At 62.8% G+C, this 25,294-nt stretch overlaps 3 protein-coding genes across 18 annotated transcripts; 1 reads left to right on the top strand and 2 right to left on the bottom strand.

The window, feature by feature from the left end:
- Nucleotides 1-420: 420 nt before the first annotated feature.
- On the bottom strand, nt 421-16,515 carry NOX1 (NADPH oxidase 1). 7 transcript variants are annotated; one of them, XM_083796800.1, is made up of 13 exons: nt 16,284-16,515; nt 4,154-4,249; nt 3,597-3,707; nt 3,432-3,516; nt 3,205-3,350; nt 2,949-3,130; nt 2,564-2,702; nt 2,352-2,444; nt 1,967-2,202; nt 1,724-1,886; nt 1,422-1,568; nt 1,093-1,217; nt 421-1,005 (listed from the first exon to the last, which is right to left on the bottom strand). In XM_083796800.1, the coding sequence occupies exons 1-13, from the start codon at nt 16,503-16,505 to the stop codon at nt 879-881; spliced, it is 1,872 nt and encodes a 623-aa protein (XP_083652926.1). In that variant the 5' UTR covers nt 16,506-16,515; the 3' UTR covers nt 421-878. The 7 variants fall into 7 exon arrangements, with proteins under 7 accessions (XP_083652926.1, XP_083652928.1, XP_083652923.1 ...); XM_083796802.1 differs by lacking the exon at nt 16,284-16,515 and adding an exon at nt 5,423-6,395; XM_083796797.1 differs by having other exon boundaries at nt 1,093-1,568.
- Nucleotides 6,542-10,811, bottom strand: XKRX (XK related X-linked). Of its 2 annotated transcripts, XM_083796839.1 has the most exons (4): nt 10,481-10,811; nt 8,550-8,809; nt 6,924-7,667; nt 6,542-6,889 (listed from the first exon to the last, which is right to left on the bottom strand). In XM_083796839.1, the coding sequence occupies exons 1-3, from the start codon at nt 10,780-10,782 to the stop codon at nt 6,925-6,927; spliced, it is 1,305 nt and encodes a 434-aa protein (XP_083652965.1). In that variant the 5' UTR covers nt 10,783-10,811; the 3' UTR covers nt 6,542-6,889; nt 6,924. The 2 variants fall into 2 exon arrangements, with proteins under 2 accessions (XP_083652965.1, XP_083652964.1); XM_083796838.1 differs by having other exon boundaries at nt 6,542-7,667; nt 10,481-10,807.
- A 1,594-nt stretch (nt 16,516-18,109) lies between the features above and the next one.
- On the top strand, nt 18,110-23,316 carry ARL13A (ARF like GTPase 13A). 9 transcript variants are annotated; one of them, XM_083796812.1, is made up of 10 exons: nt 18,110-18,246; nt 18,338-18,438; nt 19,343-19,413; nt 19,771-20,020; nt 20,329-20,434; nt 20,526-20,683; nt 20,765-20,849; nt 20,937-21,141; nt 21,455-21,556; nt 21,872-23,316. In XM_083796812.1, the coding sequence occupies exons 1-10, from the start codon at nt 18,214-18,216 to the stop codon at nt 21,946-21,948; spliced, it is 1,188 nt and encodes a 395-aa protein (XP_083652938.1). In that variant the 5' UTR covers nt 18,110-18,213; the 3' UTR covers nt 21,949-23,316. The 9 variants fall into 9 exon arrangements, with proteins under 9 accessions (XP_083652938.1, XP_083652935.1, XP_083652936.1 ...); XM_083796809.1 differs by having other exon boundaries at nt 20,765-21,141; XM_083796810.1 differs by having other exon boundaries at nt 20,526-20,849.
- Nucleotides 23,317-25,294: the final 1,978 nt, after the last annotated feature.

Here is a 25,294-nt window from a genome sequence, read left to right as displayed (position 1 = left end):
AGCCCGTGGGCCCGAGGACAGAGCAGCGAGCGTCCCACGGTACGGGCTGAGCACCCTGCTGCGGAGCTCAGCTTTCTGTTCCCGCCAGCAAGGGCAGAAGGGCTCCATATCTGATTGCCGTATCGCTTACCGTACCTGCCTGCTGCAGGAGGGTGTTTTTTCCCTCCTCTCCACATGTACTTGAGCAGAATTTGCCCGTGCATTTAAAGTCTGTCTGTGCCTGGTGGATGGTGCAGGCTTGGCTCGCTGGTACTGCTGAGCCCCTGTGCAGGAAGAGGGCCGGCAGGCAGGCAGCCCCAACCTCCTACCCTTTACCCCGGCGGGTTTATTACAAACCCTGCCTTTTTACGGCAGCCCTGTATGAAGGGAGCCCACTGTTCGCCCCCCTTTACCTGCACAGACTGAGCCACCACCCGTGGCTTTTATTGCAAAGGAAAGCAAGTTTAATTTACCAGTTTGTATGGAAGGGACTGTTTAAACCCCGAGGGGCATGTGTGGTCCCCGGTGCCTGCTCGGCGTCTCCATCTCCCACCCACTGCCCAGCCCGCTGGGCACCCCCCCTGCCTCTGGCTGCCCTGAGCCTTTGTGCTGCCCCAGTGCCACCACCACAACGCGTGCCTCTGCTCTCCTCGTGGGCCGTGCGGTGCGCTGGGCTCGTTCCCCTCACAGGAACCCTTTGTGGGCTGGGCCAAGAAAGCAGCAGTCTTTGAAGCTGGAGTTTCTCCTTGTGAAGGAGGGCCTTGCTGTCTTGCCTGGTTTTGATGCATGTGTTTTTCAGCTGATGCTCGTCCCTGGTCAGGCGGACTTGCTCCAAAAAGAGATGCGAGAGCAGCAGGCTGTCCGTTCTCCAACGGCTGCGGTCCCAGCCTGGCTCCCACTTAGAAGTTCTCCTTGTTGAAGTAGAATTTGACCTTTCTGGGGTCCAGGCTGGAGTGCTGGTGACAGAACTTCTGCAGGTCCTTTGCCAATGCCCCTGGCCCGCACAGGAAGACACCGACCACCGACCTGCATGCAGTGAGGGGCTGTGGGTGCTGGGGAGGAGGGGAGGCCTCCAAACACCAGCACCCCACGCACCCGTGTCCCAGCTCTGACCTGGGGTGGGCCGTGGCCACTGCTGAAAACTCGGCGTTCCACATGGGCCGCCCAAAGATGGTTTTGTGTCTCAGGCCCGTCACTGTGTCCGTGGCGGTGTCGTAGTGGAGCGCCGCGTTGTTGGCCTGCACGGAGCAGGGACGGTGAGGACCCCAGCCGCCAGCAGCCCGCCCACCCGCAAGTCCCTTCCCCTGGAGGAGCACCAAATGCCTGAGAGGAAAAACCTCTGTGCCTCTGCGAGCCATTAACGCGCTCGCCCCGCCTTTCCTCCTGGGCTCAGCTACCAGGCGTCCCCCCCTTGCCGTCGTGCCCACCCCCAGCCAACTCACGATGCTGGTGTCCCAGCCGGTGAGGAAGAGCCGGTAGGTGAGAAAGTCGGCCTTGCCGGACTCGGCCATCTTCTGCTCCAGCGAGGCGAGCAGGTCGTTGAACCAGGCGAAGGCGCCCGTGTCCCGGCAGAGCCAGTAGAAGTAGATCTGGGATGCGATGGCACAGGGAAGCAGCGTTACTCAAGATGGAGCGGAGCAGGAGCAGGGGAAGGATGTGATGCTGAGGAAGGGGAAGCCAAGCACTTCCGAGCACGGAGAAACCCACGGCCTGGGGACAGCTGGTCCTGTGGGGCACCCAGTACCTTCTTGGTCTTGAGGGTCTGGTCAGCCTGCTGGAACTTGTACCAGATGGACTTCAGGATGGAGGCGAAGGGGGTGACACCGATGCCTGCTCCCACCAGCATGGCCACCTCGTACTGGAACACGTCTTCGCTGGCCGTGCCAAAGGGGCCGTCCACCTCAATCCTGGCCAAGGGAGGGCCGGGGTAAGAGGCACGGCTTCCCCGAGCCCCTGGGATGGTCCATTTGGGAGCTCCCCAGCCTACCTGGGCATCTCCGGCTTCTGCTGCTGGAAGGTGTCAATGATGCGCTCGGTCCAGTCCCCGGCCGCCCGGATGTGGATGGAGAAGAAGTCCTCCTCGGGCGCCGAGGTGAGGGTGAAGGGGTGCCACTCCAGGAGGGAGATGGCGGGGCAGTTGACGAAGATGTACTGTCCCACCTCCATGCGGAAGCCCTTCTTCTGCATCTGCAGCTCCAGCACTCTGGCAGGGTGCATGACCACCTGGGGGACAGGGAGCAGGGCTCGGCACCCGACCTGTCCCCGTCACCTGGGCACGGGCCTTTGGCAGTGGCCCCTGCTCACCTCCGTGCAGCCACCCCAGCAAGGGCTGCAGCACCGTCTCCTCCCTCCCTGGCTCCAGCGCCACCTACCTTGGTGACGACCACCTTCTGCCGTGCACGCCAGACCCGCAGGATCCGTTCAAATACGTAGAGGAGGACGGGGGCCAGAACCCATTTCCAGGACTGTAGGATGGAGGAGAGCAAAGGGCTGGAGCATCCTGGGCTGGGCACTCCCACTAAGGGAGTACGTGAGGGAGCCGGGCCCCCCCCGCAGCCCCAGTCCCACCCCACTGCCGCCCTACCTCTGCAGGGATGCTGCTGAACTCGGGGTTTTTGCAGCACTCGTGCCTGCACTCCTTGTGATTGTGTACCAGGTACTCGGCACAGCGCCGCGGGTGCACCTCCTCCATGCTGGCCTCTGTCTGCCCGCGCACCAGCCCGCTGCAGGGAGGCAGGGGGTGAGCACAGGGGCCCTCTTCCCACCCCAGTCACGGGCTGCGTAGGGCTAGCTGAGGCTTGCAACCCCCCTCGCATGGCGATCTCACCACCCTGCTGCACCCCAGCCAGGGCTGCAGCACCCTCCTGGGGCAGCCGTGGCCACCCCAGGCCCCCAGGCAGCTATTTATGGCCGTTGCCCCTCGCTATGCTGCCTGCCGCTGTTTTGGGAGCGTTCAGGAGGAGCCTTACGCGATGCCGTGGATGACGAGGCCGGCAAAGTAGATGATGAAGAGGTGGTGCGTGTACCAGAAGACCTCAAAGTAGTTCCTGCGGATGAACTCGGTGGAGGACGTGACCATGAGGATGAGCGCCAGCGTGATGATGACCCCGGTCAGCCCCGGGATGGTGGTGAAGGCCACGTACTCAACGGTCTGCAGGGGTGGCAGAGGGACGGGGTGAGTGAGGGCACGGGACAGGGGGCTGCTGGCAGCGGACCGGCGCTCACCGTCTGGTTGGAGTGGATGGGGTTCAGCCACTTGTTGCTGTTCTGCAGGTGCATCTTGGAGAGGACGGCAGCGAGGCTGCCGTCGGTGGCTTGCTGGCTGTCATTGTAGCGCTCCAGGTTGAAGAGGTGGGCGATGGTGTGCACGGCTGGGAGGGGGACAGGCGGTCACCCGCTGCCCCCAGCCCCGCAGTGCTCGGAGGGGACGCAGGGCAGGGGCAGGACGGTACCTGTGAACAGGGCCAGCGCGTAGGCCACCAGCTTGTGGAAGGTGAGGTTGTGGTCGAGCTGCTTCCGCAGCGTTCGCCTGCAGCACTGCAAGGAGAGACAGCGGGGTCGGGACGGGGACGGGGACAGGGACGGCCGCGCAGCGGGGCTGCCTGCAGGGCACTCACCGAGCAGGTCCCACGGAGGAAGGAGAGCAGGTTGCGGCAGACGGGCAGCAGGATCAGCATGCTGTTGAAGTTGAGGCACTTGGCCGATGCCCGGGCCCACGCCAAGGCAGACTGGAGAGAGGGGAGGTGGGGACGGGGTGAGCGTCACCGTGCCTCGGACACGGTGCGTCTGCCTGCAGCCTTGCTGCCCCGCGCTGGGAAAAGCGATGGTGGGACGGGACGGGATGGGATGGGATGGGATGGGACGGGACGGGATGGGATGGGACGGGACGGGATGGGATGGGACGGGACGGGATGGGACGGGGCAGGGCCAAGTGATGTTGAGCTGGGACCAAGTGATCCTGGGCTGGGGCTGTGGGATGCAGGGTGCAGGATGGGTACTGGTACGGAGTGATGCTGGGCTGGGAACAGGGATCAAGGCAGGGAGTGGGATGGAGCAATGGTAGGCCGGACGAGAATAGGACGAGGGAGGGTTTTGGGGTGCTGCAGCCCCTGCCCCGCTGCAGCCCAGCCAGGAGGGCTCTGGGACAGGCAGGGTGCTGCTGGGAGCACCTTACCCCAAGGATGGCCCTGGTGTAGTAGTACCGCTCATCCTGGTCGAAGAACAGAAAGTAGTACGTGAAGAGGAAGACGTTGATGCCCAGCCAGGCTGCCTGCAGGGGGAAGCCAAGGGCTCATGAGGGACCCCGGCCCCAGGACCCCCTCACTCTGCAGCACACGGGTGCCGGCACAGACGGAGGGCGTCAGGGCAGTGTCCCATCCCACCTCCTTATGGGGATTGCTGCATCAGCATGGAATCGATGGGACGTGGGAGCAAAGGTGAGGTGTGGGAAGTCTTGCAGAATAACTTTCTTGTCACCCACATCCTTGTGCATCACCCCCACACAAGGAATGAGGAAAGAATGATAAAGGAAATATCTGCACGGCGCGGGGCTGTTGTGAGTGGGAAGGGCCCGGGGCAGGCACCGAGGGTGGCAGGGACTGAGCGGGAAAGGTCCGGGAGGAGGAAATGTTGCAGGAACTCATCTGCCCTGGTCCCACGGTGCTGCCGTCCCCGCAGCAAAGCCCTGCTCCCCTGCGCCAGACTCCGTGCGGCACTGGAGCTGTGCTCTTTCACGTCGGTAAGTCTTTGCAGAGCTTCCCACAACTACTCTGCCTTGGGTTCAGTTTTCCTTTAACAATTTTAAAAAAGCAAATAACCCAATTTTCTGTAACCCCCCACGCCCCCCCCTCTTTCCCAAGTATTTGCAGCTGGCTGTTGTGGCGGCAGCGCCGTGGATGCTCCAGCTCCTTGGACACCATGCAGCACAGCACCGGAGGATTTTCCTGTTGGCTGCAGGCTCCCGGCCCCAGCAAGGGCTCACATGGGAGGCTCCCACTCTTATATGGGCAGAAAATGCAAACGGAAGTCTCCCTGGCCAAAGCAGGTGAGAAAATCAGTGGGATTTTTAATTTTCACTCTCCTCTGCTCACGAGTTTTGGGGGAACACCTCAGGGTGCACTACCTCCCCACCCTGCTGTGTAGGGGTTTGATGATTTTTGGCATTTGGGCTGTGATTGGGAAGAGGTGGCCAAGACCTAAAGAACCCCTGCAGGCTTCACCCAGCACCCCGAGCGCCAGGACCCACCTTCCCTTTCATTCCAGGTTTCCTTAGGATGGGACCCACAGCCACCCCTCCGCCACCCTCGGGACTGCACGCAAACAGAGGGGATATTTGTTCCTCCGTGGCTGACAGACCGAGCCAGGACGGCCCCAACCACCCCCCAAAGCCCCCCCAGCCCACAGCAGGACCACACGCAGCCCCTCCGGCACCCCACGGACTCACGAGGACGGCGGCCGAGAACCAGTGATTGACCAGCCAGTTGCCCATGCTGTGATGTGCCCGTCCGCCCCTGCCAGCTGCTGCCCGCTGCCGCCCGCCCGGCGTTTTATGGGAGGCAGCGGGCCCTGGAAATGGCCCCGGGCCTGGGAACGGCACTGCGGGGACTTTCCCCCACAGCGTCTTTGAGGAAATGCCGGCACGGTTTCAAAGGCCGCCTTCCAGGAAAGCTGGGCTGCAGCCCCGCCGGCGGGGCAGGGTGCCGGGGCTTCCCTGCAAGGAGGGGTCCCTCCCGGCCACACCGCCGCTGGGGCGGGTGCTTCGGGGCGCTGCCCCGCTCCTCTCCTTCCTCTGTGGCCTTCGGGGACAAAGTGTTGGGTTGTTTTTTTTTTAAGGTAGGAACTTCCTGGTGGCAGGAAGATGCGGAGGGTCAGTAACGTGCTCTGTTCTGCAAACACAACCCTCCCCGGTGGCCTTCGCCGACCTTTGCTGTCACGTTTCAAGAGGAAAAAAAACGCAGGAGGAGGACAAGCACCACAGGGGCACGGCCATGGCGCCACGCCGGTACCGGGATCACACCTGGGCTCAGCACCAGGGCAGCGAACTCCTACCGAGTGAGTGCCCCGTGGCGCCGAGCCCCTGCGGGCACCCAGCACCTCCCAAACGGCAGCGGCCCTACAAAGGGCTGCTGGGGGGGGTGGGATCACGCTCAGCAGCAGGGCCCTGACCTTGTGTCAGGAATGCCAGCCTGCGCCAGGGCCTGGCCCCTGTGGGAACAGGGCGGGCAGGATCGCTCCATGCTGGAGTCGGGGTCACTCCTGGCCGGCAGCCAGGGCCACGCTGGCAGAGGTGCAGGATGAGGCCGTTCCCTGCCCCGAAGCCTTCCTGCACCTTATCAGCCCCATCGCGGGGCAAGCGCCGGCCCGCAGCGTTTGGGTGGGACCGGTGCTGGGCTGTGGGACCTCCACTGCAGCCCCTGGCTGTGGGGGGGCCGGCCGCATCCTGCTCCCCCCCGGGGCCTGCACGCAGCCTGAGCAAGGGCTACGTGCACCCCGGCCAGCCCCGTCTCAACGGTCCCCACCCGCACGTGAGTCACCAGCCGCCTGCCAGCACCCAGACGCGGAGCCACAGCAACGTTTCTTTACTGCTCAAAACAGTCCCGGAGCAGCCCTCGCGTCCCTGGGATCACCAAAGGCACCGGGGTGGGGACCAAGCACCCCAATGCCCCGCACCCCGCTGGCTGCCCCGTGGGGTCTGGACACCCCAAAGGTCCCTCCTGTGTGTGCCAGGGCACGTGGTCCAGGCAGGCTCCTGTCCCCTGCCACCACGGGGATCCACCAGTGCTCGGATGAAGGCACCTGGACCCGCTGCCACCGCAGGGCCAGGGAGCGTCCGCCTTCGGCGTGCTTCGTGCTGCCCCGTCCCCTTGTCTGTAGCCCGCAGCCCCGGGCCGTGCCTCGCACGATGCTGTGCCTCGCACGATGCTGTGCCTCGCACGATGCTGTGCCTCACACGATGCTGTGCCTCACGCCGGGCTCGTGGGGCGCCTCGAGGCGCTCCGGGCTGCCCGGGGGCTGCCGGCAGCAGACGCAGTGCAGGAAATCAGCAACGTTGTGTCGGAAGAGCTGTCGGCACGGGTGCAGGTACTGGAAGAAGAGGAGCATGAAGTAGATGCCCAGGCAGTAGCCGAGCAGCAGCTGCGCCACCAGCAGCAGGGTGCAGATGTTCTCGTAGACGTCCGTCTTGAAGAAGTACCAGAGGATGACGAGCGCCGCATTCTCCGCCAGCCGGGCCACGTAGTACACGGCCAGGAGGCCCCAGTTCTGCGACTTGTCGATGAGGTCCCGGTCGGCCAGCTTGAGCTGCACGGCCGACCAGCAGAACATGTTGATGCTGGCGTAGAGCAGCGTGAAGGCGCAGAGCACCACCACCGTGCCCACCCGGCTGAAGTTCTTCTCAATGTTGTCGGGCAGCCGCGTGCCGCTCCGCCAGAACTGCACCCAGGGCAGGAAGAAGACCACCAGCAGGTTGGCCAAGGCGATGGGGATGATCCAGTGCTTGAAGACGGTGCTGAAGAGCACCAGGACGGCCACGCGGGTGGAGATCTCCAGGCTGCGCCACAGCACGATGCAGAGGAAGGCCAGCGGCCGCAGCTGGACCTTGTAGTCATCGTACTTGACCTGGATGGCCAGGATGTTGCAGACGAGCGCCCCGTAGGTGACCGACACCAGGCAGATCCCCATGAGGACGGCTGCAGAGAGAAAAGGCAGGGGAGTCAGGCAGTGCTGGGGGGAGGGCACCCGGCCCCTGCTGCCCCGGGGACAGCTCATGGCTGCAGCTCACTGGGTCCCCAGCAGAGCAGCCTGCACAAACAAAACCACATTCCTCCTCATCGGCCACGAGGTTTATCTGGGTTTCTACCCTGCTACCTGTCCTGGAGTCTGTGCAAATATTTGGGCATTCAGCACTGCAGGGGAGAGGGGGTCAGTGAGGACAGCTTCTTCATCAGATGCTCAAATCTGAGAGGGCACAAGAGCCCCTCCTGCACCCGTGGCTCACTGGCACACCACAGCAGAGGTTAGAGGCTGGGTCTGATGCAGGGAGCACCGGAGCACATAACTGACCCCACGAGCAGGTGGCAGAACCCCTGGGCTGCTGTGCTGGGGGCCTCCGATAGCCTGAAAAATCAAGTAACTAACGCAGAGCAGGAGCAGCCTGGCTTCCAAAGGTGGCTGATGGTACAGCTCACCCAAAGGCTGCTGCCCGTGGGGCAGGGGCACAGCGTTTATACGGGGCCAGGGGGATTACATGGCTCTGCAGGGCAAGCACCTGAGCTGGGAGCACCTCGGTCACAGCTAGCTCTTGTCACCCCTCCCCAGCCCTACTCCGAGCCGGCAAGCAGAGAGCTGGCATAGCCAAAGCAAACCAGGAACGGACAGGCGCCAACCTCTGCAGGTTGTGCTCCACGTTCGGGGCAGGCAGGCACGGCCGGGGTGCACCCGTGGAGTGTGACGTGGTTGCCACACCACCACAAGCAGCCGAGGAGGTGTCACCATGCCCTCCCCGCCTGCGTGCCCATTGCGGACGGCAGGCCGCGCCCCACGTGCCCGGCACATGGCCCCGACCCCCTTACCTCGGGCGGCGGGGACGTACTTCTCCAGGATGCTGATGTAGAGCTGCAGGGTGAGCTGCGGGGTGGAGCCCAGGAAGGCCTGGATGACCGCCATGCGCTTGAAGGCGTTGCGGTGGGTGGCCAGCCGGCGCATCGAGTGGCCCACCTCCTGCTCCATCTCCACCTCATAGCCTTTCCGCAGCCGCCTCTTGCGCGTGATGGTGACGTAGGGCTCCTCCTGCCTCCCCGACCTGCAGTACACCACCAGGGCCTCCACACACCTGCGGGGACACGGCTGCCGTCACCACGCTGCTCCCCGGCCCCTCGTCCTGCTCCGGCGCTCAGGGGCACGGCGACAACAAGGGACCGGCAGCGAGGAGGGTGCAGCGTAGGTGACATAGGAACGGGAGCTCTGTTGGGAGCGAAAGCTGAGGGAAGGGATCAATCACACCTGGCTCTGTTTTTCTGCTGCTGTGCACCCCACAGGCACAAAACACGGCCTCTTCCAAATGTGGAGGCAAGAGATACGTTCTGTTATAGTGTTTGATTTCTTCTCTTGACCAAAAGCCTTCTACGCTTGCTCCTCGGTGGAGGCAGGAAGCGGAGAGCTGGGTGGAAGCGGGTTCTGATGGGCAGATAACACGGCGCTTCCTGAGCCCGTCCCTGCAGAGCACCCACACGTCTCTGGAGAGGCTGGCCTCTTCCGCGCCGCTCCGCTGCCTCCCCGATGCCAGGCTCCTGCGGCAGAGCGGCCTCCAGCCCCTCCGCCCTCCTCGGGCCTCACACCCACGCCAGCAGCGTGCGTGGACCAAGGAGCGACCGGCGGAGGACTGATGCGGCAGGCTTGGCTTCTGCCCGGGACGAGCTGGCTCGGGGACCGGCAGGAGGTAATTATTTATAAGCGCTGATGAGGAGAGCGGCAGCCGCTCTGTTTCAGACCCATTAAACGGAAGGAGGGTTTTTGGATCAATGCTTTTGCCACATCAGGTCGGTGCTCGTGGCTTATTCCAGGCTCTGACAGGAAAATGATTTCATCCAAGCGGCCTGGCTTCAAGGGCAACAAAGCTGGCGCGTGGTGCCCTGCCAGACCTTCTCAGCAGGCTGGGCTCGCTCTGCAGCCCGAGGAGCCGGCTGCAGCATCTCCCCCGAGCAGCTCTGCACGCCTCTTGGAAGCGTCCAAGCCCCGTCGTAGCAATTCCAAGTGGCTGCGGTCAGTGTGGCAAGAGCCATGCCACCACCACGGGCCGGCGTGGTCTGACGTAAGCCCGCAGCCCTCCTGCTGCCGGTGCTCCCCAAAACGTGGCCGCTGGTGTCAAAGGAGCCCCGTGTGCCAGGGACCTTGGTGAGCTCCAGGGCCAGTGCGATGTTCCTGCCCGTGCACGGCGGGCGAAGCCAGCTGGGGAGGCACGGCGGCATTCCCGAGGAGTGAGAGAGCGGCACCTCTCCGGCTTGTGCAACATCCACCCCCTCGCCTTCCTCTCCCCACTGGGGTGCGGCAGCCCCCCGGCTCCTCTCCTCCGTGTCCCGTAGCCCCCCACCTTCCCCAGGCCCCGGGACCTTTTCTCGGGGCAGGACCCCGGCTGCGATTCACCCTCAGACGCCCCGGCAGGGATTTGCACCCGAGCTCCGAGCGTGGCGATGGCAAAAACCCAAAGTGAGAGGGGAAGAGAAGCGCTGTCTCCGAAAGGCAGCCGCCTGAGGAGCGCTTCTGGCAGCGGGCATGCAACAGGCTGGGAGAGCCGGGTTGTGCCCAGGGGGGTCCGGCAGGCAGCCGGCACCGGAGGGGGACCGGGGAGGGGACCGGGGACGGGACCGGGGAGGGGACCGGGGAGCCCCCGGGGGCTGTCCCGTTGTGCCGGGCACCCGCTGTCCGGGGATGGGGGAGGGAAAGGCGGTCGCACCGCGCCGTGCCGAGCCGTGCCGGGCCGTGCCGGGGTCCCCGCGGCGCTCACCTGATGACGGGCCCGAGCTGCAGCAGGTGCATGAGCAGGACGAGGGGGCGGTCGCGGCTGAGGTCGCGGTGCACGAAGATGAGGGTGAGCTGCACCAGCACGGAGGGGCAGAGCACGAAGAAGACGGTGAGCGCCAGCCAGAAGCGGTCGTCGGAGTGGCCGTAGGAGAAGCAGAGGACGGCGGCCGCCGCGCTCTCCCCGCAGAACAGCGCCGTCGAGAAAACGATGCCCAGCGGCAGCTTCGCCCGCGACGGGGCGGCGGCGGCGGCGGCGGGCAGCCGCCCCCCTCCCGGGCCGTCCATCGCGGGGCCCGGCCCGGCCCGGCCCGGCTCAGCCTCGCGGCGGCGCCATCCCGGGCTGCGGCGGGGAGAGAGGAGCCGCGCTGCGGGGCGGGGAGGAGCGCGGCGCCCCCGCCGCCCCGACGGGCAGCCGCTGCTCCGGCACGGCGCGGCACGGCACGGCACGGCACGGCACGGCACGGCACGGCCCCGCCGGACCGCGCTGCTCCGGGCCGGACCGCGCTGTACCGGGCCGGGCCGGGCCCGGCTCGGGGCGGGGGAGGGCCGTGCCGGCAGCGCTCCCGGGCCCGCCCCGCCGGGGAGGGGGAGGGACGCCCCGCCGGGAGCGGACCCTCCTCCCCGGGCGCCCCCCCTCTGCCCGGGAGCCCCTGCGGGCCTGGAGCCCCCTCCCCAGGACGCCCCCACTCGTGCCCATGCCCCTACGCCCCCTGGCTTTGCCGGGAGCCTTGCACCCCATGACCCCCCCCCCATCCCTGCTGGGGACACCCACCCCAGGAACCCCAGTCCTGCGGTCCCCTGTGCTACTCCCTGCGTGCCCTGAGCGTCTTGGGTGCCCCCCGGGACCACCCCCATGCACCAAGTCCCCCCAGCTCCCAGCACCCCAAGGTGCAGCACCATGGGGGGGTCCCCAAGGGCAGAGGTGTCAGGCTGTGCAGCGGGGTGCCCAGCATGCGTGCCAGCCCTGCCCCACAGCCAGGCCAGCTGCACCCATTACCTTGCAGTTCTGGGGCTAACCATGAGCTCCAGCCCAGGAGAAGGGTGCGTGGGGCTGGGCCACAGCACCCATGGCCTGTGACCCCCCCACTTTGCGGGTCAGTACGTGAGAGCAAGGGCAATGCCAGGGCAGGGAGCATTTTGGTGTCTCGCACGTCCAGCTGGTGCAGGGGCACCCCAGTGTGTGGCCGGGAGGGACAGCGTATGTGTGTAGGGCTGGCCTGAGGATTTGGGTCGGATGTTACAGAGGAGATGTGGCTCCCGCAAGCATCCAGGTGGGAGACCACGATGGCTTAGAGTGGGGTGCTTTTCCCATTGCCTTCAAGGTGATGGGGGAGCACAGGCTGGCTGAGCTGCTCCCAACACCAGTGGTCATGGCGCTCCCTGCTCTGCCCCCAGAGCCCCCATTGCCAGGCCAGGTCTCCGCCAGCCTCCCCCCACATGCGCTGGTGCAAGCGCAGGCAGCAGCCTCTGCGGCGATGCTTGTGAGCTGTCTGCCCCACGAGCTCTCTGCCTGCCAGATTACTCAGCCCGGGCTGGGCACACGCCGGCTGGCTGGGACAGACATGACAAGGCAAGGAATGCTTGAGGTCAGCCAATTCTCCCTGCTTGAGAACGACCTGGAAGCCTCAGGTATCTTTTAAGAGGATCTGGGTGTTCAGCCCTCTGCAGGAGCCCACGCTGACAGCAGGGGAGCAGCCAGTGGCGACGCTGTGCCCATCACTCGCCCGGCCCCACGCACAGCACAAGCTCGTTTCCCCTGCTGCATGAAACCCCACAAACCCCACAAGTGAGAGCTACCCCCACGTTACCGGGATGGAAGCATTTCCAGGGCTATTGGGCTAATCAGAAGCAGAGCTGGGACTGAAACCGCCCGAGACCTCGGAGGCTGCGTCTCCCCGATGGCAGCTCCCGCAGTCCGGCAGCCCCGCCTGCTGCAGCTGCTCCACTCTTTCCCTTCCAGCACTGAACAGCTGCTTGAGGAGCCCACAAACGCTGTGAGCTCACACAGACTGGCCCGACCGGAGGGGACGGGAAGCCTACACGTTTCCCACTCAGCTCTGGTACGGTAGTTACATATTTTCAAGCTGTTTCTGGAAAAGAGCCTCCTCAAAAAAATCCAGCAGGGCAGGGTGCAAAGGGAGCAGCGGCCAAGCGAGCGAGCCTGCCACCAGCCGGGCAGCTCCTGCGGGCACCCAGGGTGGGAGCCGTGCGCTGGCCCCGGCACGCAGCGTGTCCGGGCGCTCAGCCGGCGACGGCACAACGTGCGACGCTGCCAACTGCTCCCACACCTCCGTATTAGCAGCAAGAGCGACGTGCAATTTAAATCATTTATGCAACTTCCATTTATCCAAATTAAAAGCATCCCCCAGGAGTCTGGCAGGTCACCAAGCCCTCGGCTGTGCAATGCCTGGGCTCGGAGTCATCGTATTTTTAATTTCATCTTCCCCTGGTTCATGATGAAATATTTAAGAGCAATTGTTTAAGAAGTCAAGAATTCCAGTCCCGTGTCCGGGAGCCTCAGCACCCATCAGAGGAATGGACAAAGCCTCACAGCGCTTCCCCAGACCAGTTATTATCCTATTTTCTGTTCAAGCACGGAGAGGCAGAGGGATGTTTTCTGGTTCAGGCTGTGAGTCACCCCTCAAGCCTAAGCCTACCTGTCCAGAGCTCAGTACTGTAAACAACAGGTCATAAAAGTGATCTATGTCTGCAGAGTGTCAGAGGGCGATCCTGCCCCGCTGCCACTCCCTCTACCTGGGATTAGAGCCTCCGCAAACCCAGCGCGGCCGGGCGCGGCGGCGCAGACACCCTGGGCCTGGCCATTGCATTGCTGCCAGCGGGCAGTCCTGCCCCCTGCCTTGCTGCGGGCTTAACCTTGTCTGTGTCCCACCACGCGAGGATGCCCAAGGTGCCATCCCCGGGTCCTGTCCCCACATGAGAATGTCACTTCTCCTCTTTTCAGAAACGGCTGCCTTGTCCTGGAGCACAACCCAGCTTCATTATTTTCTTAATCCCAGCCTGCATTATTTTCTTAATCCCAGCGTTCACACAATGCGCTTTGAACACAGGGATGTAGCAACAGTGCCTATCCACCGTGTGAAATCTGGATTTGCTGTACAGCTTTTCCAGCCCCTTGCATGCCTGTGGATGAGTGAGGGCATTTGTGTGTGACAGCCCGGGCTATACATAGAGGTGGGAGCAGCCTCCCTCACCGGCTCTAACACTGAAAATAGGCACGTCTCGCTTACACATGCCTGCCCGGCAGCTCAGCTCCTGTAAAAGGAGAGCAGAAAATACTGAAGATGGCAGGGAACAACTTGCAACAGCCCTTAAAGAGCCCAGATGCAGGAGAACTACCCACATGCTCCTGAAATGGGTTTCCTCTCCTCTCCTCTCCCCCCCACCACTGCACTAGGACCCCGGAGCAGACATCGCTCCCGCTGAGTCGCTGGGACATGCCAAGCAGCGCGCCGCCAGCCTCCCAAATATAGCCCTGCACACAGCGGTGGAGGCAGCTGCTCGGGGTGCAGGGTGGCGGTGCTTCCCCCCCGCTGCCCACTCGGATCGGAAACCTCCCTGGGATGCGCTTTGTGCCGTGGAATTAACACCCAGCTGGTGCTGCACGGGGTGGCGGTGGGGACACGAGGATCCCCAGGAGACCCTGTGTGCTGGATGGAGATCACAAAACGCTTCCCAGCCAGACGTGCTGTGAGCGGGAGAAGCAGCCTGCGCTCTGTGCCCTTGCAGTGGGCAGACGGAGCAGCTGGAGGGGCTCGATGGAGCTTGTGAGCCAGGAACTTTTTACTTAGTTTGGAAATAGCTTTGCAAATGACCGGTTTTCCCAGCTTAAACTGTTTGGACTTCGCATTGCATTCTCAAGAACTCAGCTGTATTTTTTTTTTCCTGCCCTGTCTGTGGAATATTTTTTGGTTGGGGAAATATTTTTTTCCATTTGCTTTGCAGTTTCATGTGACTGCGCCTGCTGCTCCTTTTCCTTTTCCTCCGGCAGCTTCACTCCTTTACCCTGCCAGTAGGCATTTGCAGGGAGGAAAACCTGGGTCTGTCTGAGGACTTCACCCCTCCAAGTCCTCTGGGGGCTGCCTGGGGCTTGGCATTGCTGGGGGTCGGCCGGGCCCTGGAGAGGGTCCCAGCACGGGGCATCTTGCGCTGCCTCGTGGCTTGAACGCTTCCCAAGAAAACAGCGCTGCCTCCGTTTGGTGGATTTATCTTTGTGATATTTATACATTTTGAAATCATGGCCCTTTGGCTACAGTCCCAGCTGAGGAGCTGTAAACCAGGCAGGAGGACTTAAAGTTCCTTTTAATTACCCAATTCCCCTGCTCCCACCAGGTGTACGGTGCCTGGCCCTGCCAGCGGCTGACCCGGCAACCTGCAGGCACGCTTTACGCTCACCCCCTCTCGCCCACGCCCTGATGCAGGAAAGCAGAAAGAGCAGCAGCCTTGAACTGCGCTCAGCAAAACCACCGTGCAAGCACGGGGAGCGCGTGCAGCTGCCGCAGGGGCACCACCGAGCTCTGTGCACGGTGCAGGAGTGAGCTGGCGGCTTCCCCTCGCAGCAGGGAGCAGGGACAGGATGAGAAAACCCAGCAGAGGAGCCGGTGTTCAGCTGCCTCCGCCGTGTTTCAGCTTGTTTGGGGCATGCTGGTGTTTGCACGGGCCAGGAGGGCGCTTATCTGCCTACGCTGAAATCAACATCTCCCTGCTTCTGCGTTCGCCGTGGGGCTCGGGGCAGCCATGCCGTCTGCTGAGGGGGCAATAGAGATCCAGAAAAATGGCCTCCCTCTCCTAAAATAGCTGCAGAGCAGCTGCTGGCCTGCCACGCTCTGCTAGCAAACATTGCAAGGGCCCTGATTCACCGACAACAGGTTTCCACAGCGGAGGTGGCAATTATCTTGCGATTCCAGCCTTGCTGCCAGCACCGGGGTGTAATTAGCTCCCAGGATTTGCAAGCCCATATGATCGGCTTTATCGTTAGCCACCAGAGCCGTGCGGGGATTTAAAGGAACGATGCAGATATTTGCATACCGGCCTGCTGTGACTGGGCTGCCGCCCTCGTCCGACGCCTTACGAAGAAAGACAAGTCCCTCCCCGGAGCTCGGGCACGTCGTTGCCCTGCCGCGGTTGCTGTGCCCCTGCCTTTTTGGGCAGGTCCAGAGATGAAGCAGTCCCAAGAAGACCAGGACAGCTTGCAGACATTGTTGCTGGGACTCTGGTCCTCGCCCTCACCTTGTTTTTACTGCCACCCCAGCTCAGCGCTGAAGGCAGCCCTGGTCACCTCTGGTCAGCGCTGCCTGGTGCTTTCCCCTGCAAGCTGTGATTCCCCATGCGCAGCCTTCCCCAGCCCTGCCACCACTGTCTCCCCACTCTGCTCCTCACCCCGGGGGCCCCGTGTGGTGGTCCCGGCGCACCCAAAGCCGCTCGGTGCATACTCACGGGGTCTAGGGAAGCCGAGGCAGGGCAGCCCACCAGCCCGCGTCCGTCTGTGCTTCTCCGCGGTCCCTTTGGTTTTTGCCTCCTTCCCTCTCCTGCCACTCTCCAGCGGGCAGAAATAGCCCTAAAACAAGTGCTGCCTTCCGGGTAGAGATGCCAGGGGCCGCACAGCCCCGGCTCCCCAGGCACAGCCCGCTCTCGGAGACCCCCCCGTCACCGGTGTCACTGGGGCGTCCAGCGCAGCGTGGTGCCGGGACAGGGTCCGGTAGCAGCCCCGGCGAGGAACATCTCCTCTTATCCGCCAAGATAATAAATTCTGCCTCGGAGTTTCTCACCTGGCAACAGTCACCAAGGAAACCCGGACGGCTCCCGTTGGGTCCCCGTTGGCGCTGCCCGGGGGTGTCCCCGAGCCGCAGGGCGTGCAGGGAGAGGGGACGCGCGTGTCCCTCTGCCACCCGAGGCGCCGGGTGCGCAGGCGGGCACCCTGCCAGCTGCCCGCTCTGTAACATGAGCCCCGGCGCTCCGAGCCAAGTCCCGGGCGGGAGCAAACCGCCCATCGACGAGGGCTTGGCCCTCTCTCGTCTTTCTAGAGCTGAGTGCAGGTTTCGCTGTTTTTGGGGGTGTTTGGTTTTTTTTTCTTTTTTTTTTTTTTGAGGTTTTCCTGGCTGCGGGCGTGTCAGGAGGGGTGGCTTTGTTGCTGCCTGGGGGTTCTCCCAGTCCTCGCAGCCAGGAATTTCGGACACGGGCGTTACAACAGCAGAGGCCTCTCAAAATCTGCTGGTGCGGGGAGGGGGACCCGCTCTGCTGTCCCTTGGGAGGCCGTGCAGCTGTCTGCCACATTGCACTCCTCTATTTATAGCACCCGTGGTCGTGCCTCTTCCTGCCACCTGGCCCGGCTGTCACCTGGCAAGTGCCATCCCCAGGCACCGAGCGGTGCTGCCATCTCCAGCGCGCCCGTGCGCTACGGGTGCAGCCAGTTCTGCAAAAGGCTTCCCAGCCCCGTGCTGCCTGCAGAAGCTGGCACTGCCCCTGGCACCGGTGAGGCCATTGGCACAGGAGCAGCAGGGAAAGGCTGGGGACCGGGGTACGCGGTCACCGCTGGGCCCTGGGAAGTGGAGCAGGGCAGTGGCAGAGGTGCTGACCCACCCCGCAGCACCTCCGTGTAGGAGGAGGTGATGAGCACAAGTGGGAGGCAAGGAAGCTGTGGACGTCAGGAGGCAGGTTGTTTATGGCATGCAGAAACGAGACTAATACTCAGCTAACAGGTGTTCGTGACAGCCCTGCCGTGCCCTGGGTGCTGCCCGGTCACCTCTCCCTCTGCCAGGCTAACACAGCTAGGGCGCCCACATACATGGGGCGCACGGACAGTCACCCCAAACAGCGCGGCTGTTGTGTCTGGCCGTGACATGGGTGTGGAAACTTCCTCGGTCAATCATTAACCTGGTGCAGCTCCCTGCTCACTACAGCGCTCCCAGGCAGCTCGCCTTGCGCCCCAGCGCGTGGGTGCTGCGGGATGCCCGGCACTGCCTCTGCAACCCAGCTCGCTGCTGCCAGATGCTGTATGGCACGGACTGTTGGGACCCCATCCGCAGCCTGTGGGAGCTCCCTGGTGAATTTTTCACCAGGTCTGGTGTCCTCGTCCCTCTGGACCCTGCGCTCCACGCCGAAAGTCCCTGTGGCTCGGACATCCCCTCGGGGCCTCTCCTCTGGCTCCAGAGCAGGCAGCCTCAGCTGCGGGAAGCAACAGGAAACCTGAAGAGCCTCATAAGAGCTTTGGGGCCGCAGATCAAGGAGCTGGTGCTTTTTGCTGGCTCCGTTCCTCGTCCTACTGCCACCACTTCCCAGCCCTGTGCCACCCTCAGCCAGACCCTCCTCTGCTTTAGAGCCTTGCAGCTGGCCTGGGGGTGCCCGGGCATCTGTGCCTGGGGGCCATGGGGCCAGGACTGCCTCCTCGGGGCCCTGCTCAGGAGCTGCGTGTGTGCAGAACGGCCCTGTGCCTTCGGCAGAGCCCGAGAAACTCTCGGGTATTTCTCAGGGTCCCCACCAGCTCCCTGCTCCCAGCCAGGCGCTGCTCAGCTGGGCTTTGTTTCTGTTCCAAAAGCCACATCTGCTGCTGGAGGTGCCGAGAGGAGCAGCCCCTGCGGGGCTGCGGCACTCCATTTCCCAGTGGCCACCGGCCTGGGCTGACCCACCGGGATTAGGGAGACTGCAAGGAGTAAATCGTGTAAATCCAGATTAGATTTAAGCAGATGCTACGCAGAGGAGATGCGAGCAGGAGCCGTGCAGGAGAGCAAGCAGGTGAGAGGCCGAATCACGCCCCTGAGATGCAAGAAGGTGCGGGCGGCCACGGGCAGGGGGACAAAGCCACAGCGGGCTGCTCGTCCTGCAGGTGCCAAAGAGAGGCCGACCCCTCGGCGCGGGGCTGCAGGGCATGTTCCACCTCTTCTCCCACTGCTGGTCCTGGCTGCAGGCCATACAGGAGCCCAGCAGGTAAATCCGTGCGCCCGCTCCAGGGGCTCTCCGGAGAGCTCAGCGCTTGCGTGCGCATTTATCAGGGAGGGCACCGGCACCGTGGCACTGCGCGGGAGGTCCCCGAACTGCAGGGCAAGGCGAAACCGAGCTGCCTGCGTGTGTCGTGAGGCCAGGCCTAAATCCCTCGGGGAGGAGCCGGGCGGGCAGGCGTTGCGGGCAATAAGGGGGTTTATGGCCCGTCCAGCGACGGTGCGGTGCGGCTCTGTAATGCCGGGGGTGGAGCTCGCTGCCCACGCAGACTCCTGTGTATATTTATGGAAAAGATACTGAAAATGACTAATGTTGTTGACATGTAAGGCAAAGGGAAATTGCTCTGCTCGTGGCTCAGACAGAGCGTGTCACTGGGGAGCAAACATGACTGTTGAGGAACGGGAAAAACCTCCTGGGTCCAGGCAGAAGCTCATAAAACGTCCTTGCTATTTTTCTGTGTATTGCCCTAATGCACTAACGCGGAAGAGTACTAAGAAAAATCACAAACTGCTTCCATACAAGTAACAGCCTTTCCAGCCTGTGCATACTATTGCTTAATCCCTTAGAGTCCGAGAGGAAATGGTGGTCGTAGGAAGCGTGCGGAGGGCTCCTGCGGTGCCAGGGTGGCTCCAGGTGCCCGCGCACACCTGAGGGCCGTGCTGACAGCTCTGCCCCTGCTCTCTCCCCGAGCACCAGGGACCATCCCTCCCCTCTCCCCCATCCCAGGCGAAAGCCCGTGTCACTGTCCTGCCCCTCTCCCGGCCAAAATAGAGCTGCTGCAGGCAGCCCCTTGCCCAGGGGCACCACTATTCTCTGAGGACGGCGGCTCACACAGAGCTGTGTGGGGCACAGCGTGCCTGCGGGCTGCTCACCCCTTGCTGTTGCCCCCCAGGAAGGTGACCCTCCTCGTCGTGGGGCTGGACAATGCGGGGAAGAGCTCCGTCATCATGGACATAGGGAGAGGTGAGGAAGGTGACTTCTGCTGGGGGGTCCCACAAGGAGCGTGGCGGGGGGGGGGGGTGCTCCCTTGCACCCAGTGTGCCTGCGGGCTGCAGCGGGTGATACAGCCCCCAGGATCCCAGCAGGATCACTGCCGGGGGCTCTGCCCCACAAATCTCTCATGGCTGGGCTATACCAGTCTTGTACCAGCGAGGAAAACTGGGCTTTGAAGTACAGAAGTGAAGCTGCTGGCCTGGGGCACGGGGTGCTGGCTGTGCTCTGGGTATCCTTGCGGGTGGGAGCAGGGATGGGGCCCGGGGAAGAGGCTGAGTGTGGTGGGGACGCTCCCGCATCTGGCCTCTTCCCTCTCCCCACCCACAGCCCTGGCCTGCGAGGTGCTGCCCACGGCACAGCCCGGCCAGACCCGCCTGCGGGTGGGCAGGTTCGAGGTGACGCTGGTGGACCTGCCCGGGGCCCAGCGCTTCCGCAGCGCCTGGCGCAGCCACTACGGCACAGCCCATGGGCTCCTCTTCGTGCTGGACTCCAGTGACCTGGCGCGGATGGAGGAGGCCCGCAAGGCTCTGAGCCGCGTCCTGAGTCACCCTGATGTCTCTGGAAAGCCCCTCTTGCTGTAAGGCTGAGCCTCCCGGCTGTGACCCGCGGGGTTTGGGGTTGGGGCGAGCAGTGGGAGCCTGTGGCTGGGGCTGCGGGCAGTGCAGCAAGGCTGCCGTGGGGATGCGGTACCCGGGGGGTGCCAGCACATGGGGACCCCTGCAGCGCTGGGGTGCTGAGAGCACCTGGAGAGGGGCTCCGGCATCGGGCACGGCTCGGGGCAGTGCTTCACCTAACCGCAGCCAAACTGGGAGAAAGCAGCCAGTCTTCCCCATACGGTACAGCAGGGTGCCTGGGGTGACCCCCTGCCCTCTCCCCGTGCCCCAGGCTGGCGAACAAGCAGGACGTGGCGGCCGCCCTGCTGCCCTGCGAGCTGATCGAGCGCCTGGCGCTGGAGCGGCTGGTCAACGAGAACCGCTCGCCCTGCCGCATCGTGAGTTGCAGGCGGGCTGCCCGACCCTGCTCCCCTTGCCAGGCACCGGGGGGTCGCGGGGGCTGACCAAGCCCCCCCCCCTTATCCCCAGGAGCCGTGTGCGGCCGCCGGCCCGGCCCGCAGCACCCTGCAGGGGCTGCGCTGGCTCCTGCGTGCCGCTGCCGAGCGCTCCCCGCTGCTCCCTGCCACCCGCTCCCCGATGGCCGACCCCAGCCCCCGGACAGCCCGCGGCCGCCTGCCCGCCCGCAGGTGGGTGTGCGGCTCCCTCTGTGCCATTCCCTCACCCGCACGGGGCTCGCCCCCACCCCGGCTGTGCTCTTGCCCCACCAGGGACCCCCCGGCCCAAGGGGAGGACGACCAGGACGGCGTGGGGAAGATGGGGGAGCACCGGGCCGCCCGCCGCCTCCTCCCCCAGGTGAGAGCCCCCCGGCCGCATCAGGAGTGGGCCGGGCTGGAGGGGGCTGCCATCGCCTTCCCCTCATCCCCTCCTCTCCCTGCCCAGGAGGAGAGCGCAAAGGGTCCCGGGAGGAGGAAGAGGAAGGTGAAGGTGAGGAAGAAGGGCCCGGGGCAGCCGAGCCTGGCCGAGGAACCGGACAGAGCAGGAGGAGGGGGTGACAGCCGAGCCAGCTCTGCTGTGGGGCTGCTGGCCCCCAACAGGGTCGGGCAGGAGGAGCCTCTGCCCCCCGGGATGGCTGCCCCCCACCCAGGTGAGAGGGGGCTGTGAGGGCTGCTGGCAAGGGCACATGGGGATCCTCAGAGCCACCCCAAGAGGCGGTTTGGGGACCCAGAAACGTGGTGGTGCGCTGGAGCACCAGTCCCTGTGGTCTCCCTTAGCTTTGCTTGCAGATCAGCTGAGCGCAGAGCGGGGTTGCAGGAGTCTGGCCGGGAAAGAGGAGAGACATCCCTGGGCATCTCAGCAGGAGGACTGCGGATCTGCCAGCAGCAGTCCTCTCGGCTGGTTTGGTGACAGAGGCATCCTTACCAAATGTGATGTCTGAAATTTCGTATTTCTCCATCCAGCACAGGGCATGAAAAAGAAAAAGAAGAAGAAAATTAAGAATAAAATCAAGTCGCAGGAGCCTGCCACGGAGCAGCAGCGGGAGGAGGTCTCGAGCACCTTTGGTTGGTATTTCCCAGGACAGATTTTGCTGAAAAGCGTCAGGGGGTTTGCCTGCTGGCAGCAGGATGTGAGCTGCTCAAAAACCCTTGGCCACACGGCGCTTGGTGCAGGGGCACAAGCACAGGCAGGAATAAGTGCTGCTGCAGGGCGGGGGGGGGCTGCTGGGGAGGTGAGCGCTGCAGCCTTCAGGTGGGATGCAGCAAGGGCGCGTGAGTGCACTGTGCTGGGGTCTGGGGCGTCCTTGCAGCCCTCGCTCAGCGCAGGCCCCAGAGATTAGTCCCTGGGTTAGTGCCTGACCGCTTCCCTTCCTCCCCCAGACTTGTACCGCCGGGCGATGCTGGCTCTGAAGATGCGGCAGGAGCAGAGGAAGCAGCCGTCTGCCATCGCCCCCTGAGCGGGGTGCAAGCTCCCAAGGACCCCGGGCTGTGTCGCAGTGGCTCTGGGACCTGCGGCTTGTGCAGAGCTCCCGGGGTGCTTGGTCAGGGCTGGCAGTGGGTCCTAGGGCAGGAACAGCAGCGTTTCTGTCCTCTGCATGACTTGAAAATCAGGATCTGCAGGAACGAGCCTAAAGTCCTTTTGTAAAAATACCTCTCTGGCAGCCAGGCTGCAAACCCTCCTGAAAAGGTCAGGCACTTTCTGACCCTGTGTTAATATTCTGTGTAGGACTTGCTCTGAACACGACCGAGTCTGTAGAAGAGAGGAAGATCAGAGCGAATATCCCAAGGGGAAAGCCTGTCTCTGGAATTGACATATGCCCAGGCAAAGCTGTCAGCACAGGTCGGGGGCTAACTCGGCCACTCGTTCAGCCCCTGCCTGCTGCCTGGGCGAGTTGTTTCCTGCCGGTGGGGCCAGGAAGGCCGTCCCGGGTGGTGCCTTCCATCCACAGCCACAACCAGCGGCACAGCATCAGGAGCCTCCCCGCCTGGTGGAAGCTGGGGATGCCCGTGCCGTTTCTAATAAACCCTCCAGCGTCGCCGACAGCCACGATGCAGGGCGGTTCCAGAGCTGTGCTCAGCGCGGGGCTGAGCCAGGACACGGAGCGGCACCTGCGTGCCAGCACAACCCTCCCGGGCAGAGCTGCGCTCTCACCAGGACTTCGACGTGCTGGAGCACCGTGCTGCCCTGCTCCGGCAGCCCCGGCTGGGCACGTGTGCGAGGAAACGGCTGCCAGAGTTGGGAGCACCGCACTCGAAGTCGCAGGGGCAGCAGTTTTCCTTCCGTGGCCACAACAATGTGAGGACTTGAACTGTGCTCAGAAACCGAGCCGTGAGTCACCGCCGCGTCCCTGGTTGCTGATTAACAGGCCATGCCTTCCAGGTCCAGGGCAAGAGATATCGCTAAAGCCCTTCCTTCGGTTGGGCTAAAAAAGGGAAAAGAAGAAAAACTCGGACTATTCTGCCTTGCTAGTGTGCTGTAAAGCTTTGTTTAACTCTGTTAGATTCAATTGCCAGTGACCACAGCGACTAAGTGCAGCAGCAAATTAACACCGGCGTGTAAATACAGCCCTTGCAGTACAAGTACACCCTTCTCTGTGCTCCGTGGAGCTCCTGGGACGATACGGGATGCGGGAGGGCAAAGCTGGGGCCCTTGTCCCGCGTGGGGCTGGGCCATGCATGCGCCGAGCAGGCAGCGCTGCAGGCTCATGGAGCCGCTGCCCCTGCTGCCCTCCGCCGCCCCACGCAGGGGGACTGGGGGGCCAGCGGCGTGCGGGGCTTCCAGAGTAACTTCGGTGCATCCCATTTCTCTTTTCCTTTATTTTTACTTCTTTTCCCTGCCTCCTAAGGGAAGATTTGCTGTTTTTTTAAGAGGTAGAAGTCCTCCTCTTGTGCCACGTGTAACACACGACCTGAGAAGCTGGCCAGCGGGGAGAGTCCAAGGCCTGGCTGGTGTTACTGGGCAGCTACAAGACACTTCCCATGGGAGCCAGCCGTAAGAAACCTGCTAGAGACCCCTACCTTTTCACCCGCAGGGTGGTTGGGTGCTGGACCAGGCTCCCCAAGGCAGCGGTCACAGCACCGAGCTGCCAGAGTTCAAGCAGCGTTTGGACACCGCTCTCAGATACAGGGTCCGATTTTGGGGTGATCTGGTGCGGAGCCAGGAGCTGGACCCTTGTGGATCCCTTCCAGCTTGGGTGGTACTGTGATTCTATGATTCAGAAAATAACCATGTCAAGTAACAGTGCAGATAGGCAGCTCAAATATATTTCAAAATCAGCCCCCTTTCCCCTGGTGTTTCAGGGGCTGTAGAGCAGCTAATCCCTGTAACAAACCAGGAGACAAGCCTGGCCTATGCCGACTGAAAATAAGCCTTTTAGCTTCTTTAAAAGTTAAGCAGCAAGAGCTCTGTGTTAAAAAAGTTCTATCTCAAAATCAGAACCACCTCAGAAATGAGATTCTGAAGACCTATTTGATCAAATATTCAGCAGCTAAGCCAAAAGATACTAATTAATGGTTGTTCCACGCCACTGGGTAGTGGTCTGCTCCTGCAGCACGCGAGGAGCAGCTGCTGTACCGGGAGGGTGCCCACCTGGGGCACGCAGAGCAGGTACGCAGAGCTTTTCCCGTCATTTTCCTCCTGCTTTTGAGCTCACAGCCCAGCAGCTGAATAAATAGCAAGGGAAGAAGGACCGGGCCTCAGTGGCACTGCCTGCCGAAGGCAAGGCGTAGCTCTGCCCGTCCCGGTCCCAGCGTGTCTGATCCGATGGAGGTGTGCTGCTAGCAGGGCTTCTTGGCTTGAGGGGGCGTCCCAAAAATGAGGTAGTGGAGAGTGACATCCTCCCACACATCTCTGCTTTGTTGGAAAGTGCCGGGCTGTGGGAAAACGTGCTGAGAAGCATGAAGCAATGCAACAGCACCTGCCAGTGGAGACTCATCTTCAATCCACCGACACAGAAAGTAAATGGTGTTAATGACATTTTCTGCAGGAGGGCTGGAGCCAGCTGGGTGATATAACTGCACTTTGCGTTTAGTTTTTTGTTTTGTTTTGTTTTGTTTTTTGTATATTGCCTAACACCTCCCTGTTTTCAAGTTTACAGAGGAGTTATCTCAGGAGTATCAGGTTAGGCAAAACCCGGAGCCTGCTTCCCGTTGTCATTTTTGTGGGGCTGCCCTGCCTCAGCTCATGCTGCGGCTTCATTTGTTGCAAACCAGTGGTGCAGGAGCACTTGCGAGTTTGGCATGTCTGCAACTCACTTTCCCTCGATGGGGCTTGTTAGGGAAAACCGTGGCAAGGTCAACAGCAGCTTTCTCCGTGGCACTGTCCTCTTCTAAGCTTGAAGGATGGAGGGAGGGAGGCAGGGGTGCACCGTGTACTGGGGAGCTGTGGGGTGGGGGGCACAGCCCAGCAGCATCCAGGCCTGAGGAGGGGCACGGACTTGTGGTTACGTTGGAAGCACAATGGTTGTTTTGTCCACCCCTCCATTAACTCTGAGTGATGAAAGAGTGATCCAGGAGATGACTGGCGAGAAAGCCTCCCAGGCACTGATTCTGGACACTGTTTTAGTGTTGTGAAGGCAACTAAGTGCAAGTGTGAGTGACGATAGCTAATGAGTGTTTTGCCAGGTGAATGTAACAGGTCCCATCCCTGCAGGCTGCCTGCAGGTGCTCCTTGTTCCCTGTTAGCATCTCTCTAAAGCTCAGCAGGTGGCCAGCCATATTTTGCAGGGCATATTTAGAGGGAGGGCAAGAAGCCCCTTTTCCCTGGGGAAAGGAGGTGGGACCTGGAGCATGGTGAGGGCTGTT

This window comes from Anser anser (genome assembly GCF_964211835.1).
Source record: "Anser anser genome assembly, chromosome: 13".
NCBI lineage: Eukaryota > Metazoa > Chordata > Aves > Anseriformes > Anatidae > Anser > Anser anser.
Note: the sequence above shows the minus strand (reverse complement) of the source record. Positions and strands in the feature narration are given on the sequence as shown.